Source organism: Octopus sinensis, linkage group LG1, assembly GCF_006345805.1.
Source record: "Octopus sinensis linkage group LG1, ASM634580v1, whole genome shotgun sequence".
Classification (NCBI taxonomy): domain Eukaryota; kingdom Metazoa; phylum Mollusca; class Cephalopoda; order Octopoda; family Octopodidae; genus Octopus; species Octopus sinensis.
Window position 1 is genome coordinate 104189230 of NC_042997.1, and position 9052 is coordinate 104198281.

General features: G+C 33.6%; 1 protein-coding gene across 1 annotated transcript; it reads left to right on the plus strand.

The window, feature by feature from the left end:
• The first annotated feature begins 221 nt into the window (after positions 1-221).
• Positions 222-557, plus strand: LOC115219150. The gene has a single exon (XM_029789292.1). The coding sequence runs from the start codon at positions 222-224 to the stop codon at positions 555-557; it is 336 nt and encodes a 111-aa protein (XP_029645152.1).
• The last annotated feature ends 8495 nt before the right edge of the window (positions 558-9052 follow it).

The window sequence follows — 9052 nt, forward strand, 5'->3', positions numbered from 1 at the left end:
GATTAATATCAATTTCTACCCTTATTATTTAATTTTACATACATATGTATATATATGTACCACGTGAAGGCAAAAATTATACGCACTTTCACCATAACATATCTTTATTATTGCCACACTGCCTTCTGCGCATGCGTGCTTATAGTTGGTATTATTGTGGTCACATAATCGAAATTTGAGCCTGATCACACTATTTCTCATTCTGGCTTTACAGTGTAAGCATGACCACTCCACTATCAATGTACACCAAAGAAGAGCAACGAGCAGTGTTTCGATTTCTGCGGAAAATGGGTGTACGATCAACAGTTCAAGATACAGCAATTCGCACCAAACGCGGAACCCTATTGTTGAAGAAACTTTTGTTATTGCATGACGATGCACACCCACACACGGCTGCCCATACCGTTGAAACCATTAACCAATTGGGTCTTGAGGTGCTGGAACACCCTGCTTACAGCCCAGATCTCGTCCCTTCTGACTATCATATCTCTGGATCGCTCAAAGATGGTTTACGAGGTATTAGACAGTTTAAGCATATATTCATTAAATTTGGCTGAAATTGATCGATGGGCGTTTAGCCCAATCGGATGCGCAAGGATTTGTGTAAGCATTGATTTGTTGGTTCGATTCTGGCTATGAATAGCTTATAATTTTCTGTAATTTGTTTGTATTTAAAAATTGTCGCTATGATATATCATAATACAGTTATTATTATACTATGATTTATCTATGATTCAGCCTTTCTGGTTTGTATACAAACATTAGACAGTATAAGTATATATTCATTAAAATTTGGCTGAAATTATTGGATGAGCATTTATCCCAATCGGATGTGCAAGGAGCCGCGTAAGCGTTGATTTTTGGGTTCGATCTTAGCTGGATTAGCTCATCATTTTTCGGTCATTTGTTTGTATTTAAAAAATTGTCGCTTCAAATTGGAGAATCAATAATATCAATATGCCAACTTTTTATTTTTGTAAGGACATACCTGTGGTGTGTGTCACACTTACCTCAAAGGAAGAAGTGAGTGGTAGAGCAGGAGAGAGGACAGAGAGGAAGTTAGAGAGAAAGATGGAGAGTGAGAGAGAAAGACAGAGAGAGTGAGAGACAGTAACAGGCGTTCGTTTTGTGCTTTTAAATGTTTATCAGTATTTTCAGAATAGACTGAGACATACATCGCAAGAAAAGTAGATACATAGATCCAAAGAAAAGTTGATGCATAGATAATACACACATTGTTAAATTAAAGGCAGGAGAGAGAAGGGACACAGAGGAAACGAGAGAGAAAGTGAGTGACACAGTAGATACATAGATCAAAAGAAAAATTTCACTTTTCATTATCCCACTAGGATAAAATTGACTCGCAATAGGTTGAGTATTCCATAGACATGCATACCATTAACGTAGTTCTCAAGGAGATTCAGCTTCACAAAGACTATGACAAGGCTGGCCCCTTTGAATTAAAGCTACAACTCAGTTTGGCCTGCTGAGTGGACTGGAGCAAGATAAACCTTCAAGTGCTTGAAAGAAAAGGGAAAAAGATCGTATACAGGGGTAGGAAAATCGTTTTAGTCGTTACGGTCACTATGGGTGTTAATCCTGTCCTAAAAGCCGCATATGTGGGTCTCACAGATCCTCAGGCCAAGCCCCGAGATTAATACCGATGCGCAGGCTGTTGTTATCAAACTAAGCGTGAGTCGAGGGCGAATACACGACGGAACAGCAATTATTTTGTCTTAGCATTCACTGCTTATACTAAACACATGACATTTTTGCCTTACAGTATGGAACATTTCCTTTATTTCCATTCTTTTTAAAAAATGGCACTCCCTCAGTTATGACGAAGAAGTTCCTGTTAATTTGATAAATGGATCAGTTTGCTAATAAAATAAACGCGCAACTCGCTTAGTACTCCACAGACATGCATACCATAACGTAGAATGTGACAAGGCCGGCCCTTTTGAATTACAACTACAACTTCTGAGTGGACTGCAGAAAGGTGAATCGTACTCATTACTTTACGATCGTGGGCCGAATATCCCTAACCACTGAGCCGCGCATCTTCACTCTGTTAAGCGTAAGGAAAAAGAGTTAAGCGATAGAGACAGAGAAAGGAAAGCATCAGGCATTTACAATGACAATTAGACTGAAATAAGTTCGATATTTTCTAGCTCCTTTACTTTTACGAATGTAGAAGACGGGAAAACATTTAATCATGAATAGAGGGGAAGTCTTTCGGGTGTTTAAGTTTTTATTGTGGGAGTTCTAGAACGATCAAGTGTTAGTTCTCCCTTTTTTTCTCTCACTTCCGGTACTTATTCGCCTTCTTCATGTCTTTTATTTTGTGGGGAAAGGCCATGTTTTTTTCTTCAGATACATTTATTCTCTTCATTACTATTACTTGACAACCGATATTGGTGTGTTTGCGTCCCAATAACTTAGCTTTTCGGCAGAAGCGAGTGATACAATAAGCATCAGGCTTACAAGGAATAAGTACAGGGGTCGATTTCTTCGACTAAAGGGTGGTGCTTCAGTATGATCACCGTGAAATAACTGAAACAAGTAACAGAATAAAAGAATACCAGAACAAGTTTCTTTGAATATGTACGATATATTTTAAGGCTAAATAGTAATTCTGTTCACTTTTACGTAACTGAGATATTTTTATTGGATTATATAGTTATTGGTTTTATACTTCTTTCTATACTCTCTAACAGTCACAATATAGAAATATTTCGCATGGCTACAGGACACAATATACAGATGCTTACATTTTTTATATTATCCGTGAGGCTTTCACGGGTCCGGCTAGTATATGAGTATATATTATGATATGTTATCATACAGTTATTTTTATACTATGAGTCTACCATACTAGCTTTCTGTACGTAGCTTGCAAGGCCTTTCTGGTTTGTTTACAAATATTATATTCATATATATTCATATATATATATATAATATATATATATATATATATATATATATATATATATATATATATGTGTGTGTGTAAACGTTATCCTAACTTTTGACCCTATACTGTAAGTATATATATATATATATATATATATATATATAAACAAGAAGGGTAGTAATATTATTTACTACCAGGTGCCCAGCACAAAAGACGAATTAGTCATAAGACAAAAATATTATTCATATAGAAAAATATTATTCATGTAGTTATACAATTAAGGGCTCCTAAATAATGCGCAGAGATTTGAAAAGTTAAGATCTGCTAGTAGTCGGGTTTAACGTATAGCCCCACATCGCTGCAGACCTCGATTAAATTCAGGCAACTCGCTGATGAAGCTGGCCTTAGCAAACATATTCTGTGTTTTGCTAGAAAGAAGCAGAAACCGCGGTACGAGTTGTTAAAGTTATCGGTAAACGTTTTTGATTTTCACTCTCGATAAATTCATCCCCTTTTTGTGTTCCCAGCACTCGGCATCTTTATTTAGGAGCCCTTAATTGTATAACTATATATATATATATATATATATATACAATTTGGAAAAACAAATTTCCAAATCAATCACGTGTAAACCTTCAGCGTTATATGCATCTACATATCATACTTTGGGGTCTTATTTACCGTATATTTATATATTAATCTATAAATATACAAAGTATCTGATAAAAGTCAATATTCAATTTTGGGGGATTAATCGATATGCGGTTATTCTATTTCAGATAATACAAAAGTAGCCTAATGGGTATATCTGACAGTAAACTCATGGTATCAGTTTGCACATCACGAAATAATACTTAAAGGATATAACCCAAATTACCAGCTGGGTATATAAATTTACTTCATTAATTATATCATTCTTTAGTTAATACTTATATTTATTAAATATGGAGGAACTACACGTGTTTCAGTATTGGAAGATTACAATATATATACATATACACTACTGTATACTTATGTATATATATTATATATATATATATATATATATATATATATATATATATATATATATATACATATACATATACATATACATATACATATATATATATACGTATATGCAATCGTCAGATTTACAATTATTCCAACACATCTTCAGGTTCTATTTCAAAATATTATATATCTAATTTTACATCCCTTTAAAAATAAGCAATACAATTAAGCATTAAAGATTAAAAATTACGAATAAAAATTATACTTTGTACTATTAAGAATTAACATTTATAAATTGTACATTATAAATATGAACTAGTATATATATATATATCATGTAAAATCAAGTATATGTCAAATGAAGAATATGAGATATACGATTAAACAGCTGAATAAAAATATCTGTGTTTAAATGTGATATATAACAAAGTATTATTTCATATATATATATATATTCTCTGCTACTTCTTTTCATATTCTCTCTCTGTTTATTTCATCGTCTTCTTTTCTGTTCAAGAACGTTGTTGGCTCTAAACATAAGACTTTCTCACCTTCCCGGGCATCAAATTAATTCACCTGTTTGTTGTTTATACAATTGTCCTCGTCTTTTGTTTTTCTGTAAATTTCTACTCTATGTACATATACACACACACACACACACACTCACACACACACACACACACACACATATATATATATATATATATATATATATATATATATATATATATATATATACACACATACACACTCATAAAGAATAAGGAGAAAATGGAGAGGTAATTACTAAAATTATTTATTAATTATAAAATATGACATCTCTGACAGCTGTTTCGTTTCAGAAATCTTTAGATGAATTAATTTACAAAATTAAAATCATTATAAGATGAATCTCTTCAGAGGTAGTACAAACATACCGATTAGAAATATATTTTGAGATAACGGCTATAAACCGTCAACATGTATTTCTAATCGATATGTCTTTACTATCTCAGAAGTGATTCATCTAATAATGATTTTAATTTTATCAATTAATTATCTAAAGATTTGTGAATCGAAACAACTGTCAGAGATGTTGTCATATTCTATAATTAATAATATTATTAATTACCTTTCCATTTTCTCCTTATTCTGTAAATATTTAAAAATATAGGTACCACAGTTTATATGGTTACCTTATAGCTGAACTTGCTAGAGATTGGAAACTAACCAGTATTTTCGTTGGATTTATGATCCCTTAATGAGGTTTATTACCTTTACTTTATATACATACATACATATATATCACTACTACTTTATTATCTCCCTTCTTCCTAGCTCTCTTGTCTGACCCCTCTTTTCGGCAGTGGCGATGATAGATCGCTAGCCACTAAACCTTCTTTTATTTTCTCCCTCTTTTTATTTCTGTGTTCCTTTCTGTTGAAGAGCGTAGGCTCAAAACGTAAAAAACGTTCTTACTTCCCGAGCGTTAGACTAATACATCTTTTTGTTGTTTACACACCCGTCTTCGTCTTCTGATTTTTTTCATTAAATTCTCACTATATATATATATATATATATATATATATATACGTATTTATGTGTGTGTGTCTCTTTGTGTCTGTGTTTGTCCCTCCACCATCGCTTGACAACTGGTCTTGGTGTGTAGTGTGTTTATGTCCCTGTAAGATAGCGTTTCACCAAAGAGACTGGGGTCGATTTCTTCGACTAGAAACCCATTAAGGCGGTGCTCCAGCATAGCCGCTTTCAGATGAACGAAATTGATAAGAGAATATATATATTGGGTTGGTGCATAATCATTTCAGCTTTTTTTCAACAAATTTTATTCAACAAAAACAATAACATGTAACAAAAACATATTAAAATGATTATTCCGGAGCATATTCACCATTTACTTTAATTACTACTTCTCATTTGCCTGGCAGACGGTCAGACCGTCATTTAAAGTTGTTTTTGTTAAATATTATTATTGATTTTGCTGAATAAAATTAGTTGAAAAAAAGCCGCAATAATTATGCACCAACCCAATATATATATATATACGTGTACACACACGTACACACACGCGTGCGAGTACGCGAAAGCACATATAAATTGACTTAGATTTATATAAGATGCATAAGATCTGTTCATCAAATCTAAGTAGAGATTTCAAACTTTAAATCTTCGAAGCCACAGTCGAACCAATTCTACAATATGGCTCAGAAACCTGGACGTTATCAAAGAAGTTTGAGAGGCGGTTGGATGGAACTTACACTCGCCTCCTTATGAGAGCTCAAAATCTCTCGTGCAAGCGTCATCCAACCAAAGTACAAATATATGGGAAATTACCACCTGTATCATCTCTTGTTTTCTGGACATTGTTGTAGAGCTGAAAACGAGGTAATTTCTGCTCTTCTCCTCTGGAAGCCATCTGCTCGCGATACCAGAGGGCGCACACTCTCCTAACTTGATGTAATCTCCAGGGATACAGGCATCCAGCAACAGGACCTCCGTAATGCTATGATGGACCGTGAAGTCTGGCGTAATATAGTAAATTCCATTGTCTCGACCTCGGTCGAACAATGATGATGATGATAAATTGATCTTGGTGGTATTTCAACTCAGAACGTGATAAATCAGAATAAAAATCGCAATACATTTTGTCCGATTCACCAATGATTCACTGCAATAAAAAAAACAACTGTTGTAATAACCAAACGTAAGTCAAGAAAATAAACATTTGCTTCTGATTTGATTATTTATACATTGAGGATAGTGTATAAACTAGTTGCGGTACAAATAAACACCTAATAAACACAAGCTTTTCTGCCTATAAACATAAACGTCCGTATACATGCATACTCCTACATATGTACGTAGTAACTTTCCTATATGTGTGTATGTGTGCAAAGAGAGAGTTATGTGTCGTGTTTATATACTTAACTACGTTGTAAAAAAGAGAAGCAGCTTTAACATACTTGCGACAATACACTTGTACTCTTTTACTTGTTTCAGTCATGTAACTGTGGCCATGCTGGAGTACCACCTTTAGTCGAGCAAATTGACCCCAGGACTTATTCTTTGTAAGGCTAGTACTTGTTCCATCGGCCTCTTTTGCCGAACCGCTAAGTTACGGGGACGTAAACACACCAGCATCAGTTGTCAAGCGATGTTGGGGGACAAACACAGACACACAAACATGCACAAACACACACACACACACATATATATATATATATATGTATATATATATATACATATATACGACGGGCTTCTTTCAGTTTCCGTCTACCAAATCCACTCACAAGGTTTTCGTCAGCCCGAGGCTATAGTAGAAGACACTTGCCCAAGGTGCTACGCAGTGGGACTGAACCCGGAACCATGTGGTTCGTAAGCAAGCTACTTTATTTCATGAATTTGTCATATAGACAGTACAAAGAGCTTTGCGGGCTGGACAAACACATTAATGAATGAAAATGAATTATAATGAATAAATGAGAGACGAAACCCAACACCCGCCGATTGGATTTTTCTCGAAAACATATTTTCTTTTTTTTTTTAAATCAATATAAGGTTTCGAACCTTTTACAAAGAGGAGGCACTAAAACCTCTTACTTAACATATTTTCTTTTTTCTTTACGCATAAAATTGTTAAGCGATTATTTTAATCAAGCTACGAATAGGTATTCACCATAAACGAAGACAAAAGATGTTCTCGGATGCGAGATAAAGGCGACAACGACGAGTAACTATTATGCTTGTGTTCCATTATTGGTCACACGAACCTGTGATTGACTCAATGAAACTTTTCATGGCCGATGTGACATCAGTTTTTGCTATTCGGTAAATAAAAGTGTGTGAAAGTCATCGTCGGGTTATATTAGTCGGCCTAAGTATAGATATCTAAATGTTATAGTAGGAATCGACTGATTTTCATGCCTACACGTATCTCGAAATCATAAGCACATCCTGTGTACCCAAAAATCACTGCAAGATAGAATTGGCATTCCATTAAAGGTTCGTTATAAAATCTAGACATGTGTAACATATCGACAATATCTTTTTAGTGATAACATTTGGAAATCTCATAATTTATCGCGAATTCATTTAATTGCATATTCTGTTTAAATGCATAACATTTTCAATCAACAAAGATACGGAATTAAGCAGAGTCACTTTACTTGTGAATCCAAAGGATTTACGTGACAACCTTAAGATGTAATCTTATAGACAAATATAACGAGAAACATCGATTAAGCAAAAATCATAACAGCAAAATTCTTTATAGAAAGCTTATAGTATTACTACTAAGTTCGCTAAAAAAAGCTGTTAATTCTTTTATTATTTATTAGTGTACATCATCTCCAACAATCCTAAAATATATTTGTTATTTTTCCCCACTGAGTGCTAAACAGTTAAATGTTATTCCTTTTTGTTTCACCTTTGAACTCGATAATTTTTCTCAGAATCAAAACATATTAACTTGGAATCCGCTGTTTTAAGTATAATCTGATAGTATTTGCCACTTTAGTGACTGCACATCTCTGGGCCGTTTACATTAGCTTTGGATAAACTTGTACAGATGAAGGATCGCTGATTGTGTGAAGTAGCTAAAAATATATGTTGACACACATGAAAGGCACTGTTTAAAAGTAAAATCAAAGCACACTTAGAAAGGTGGAAGTGTAAATACTAGTCAAAGCTTTGGTATTATCTTGTAGCTGATGTGATGAAAGGATCAGCGAATGACCGATAAGTTGTTAGAAGGTGTCGGAAGGAAACGTTGAGTTTGCCAGAAAACTCAAAATGTTATGTTTAAGGTCAGACAACAAAAAGAAAGATAGAGATTGACAAGATAAGAAAAGAAGGAAAAAGACATTGAGTGATAAAGGAAATGAAAGGAAAAGAATTGTTGAAGATGTTAAGTAGAAGAATAAGAAATGAATACAAGAGAAAATTAAATCAATAAAGAAAACGATTAACCAGAATTTAAACACAAGTATAGAAAACAAACGAAAACAGAATTGAAGACAGACAAGTACTAAGAATAAATTAATGACTGGAAAAGATCTACATTGACTTAAAAAATTAAAAACAAAGAAAGTAATGAAAACTGGAAATTCCGCTTTTTTTATATTTTCTTTTCTCAAGAGAAAAACAAGA

Excerpts from the sequence above, each read along its gene's own strand:
- LOC115219150 (XM_029789292.1), top strand. The coding sequence starts at position 222 with ATGACCACTCCACTATCAATGTACACCAAAGAAGAGCAACGAGCAGTG.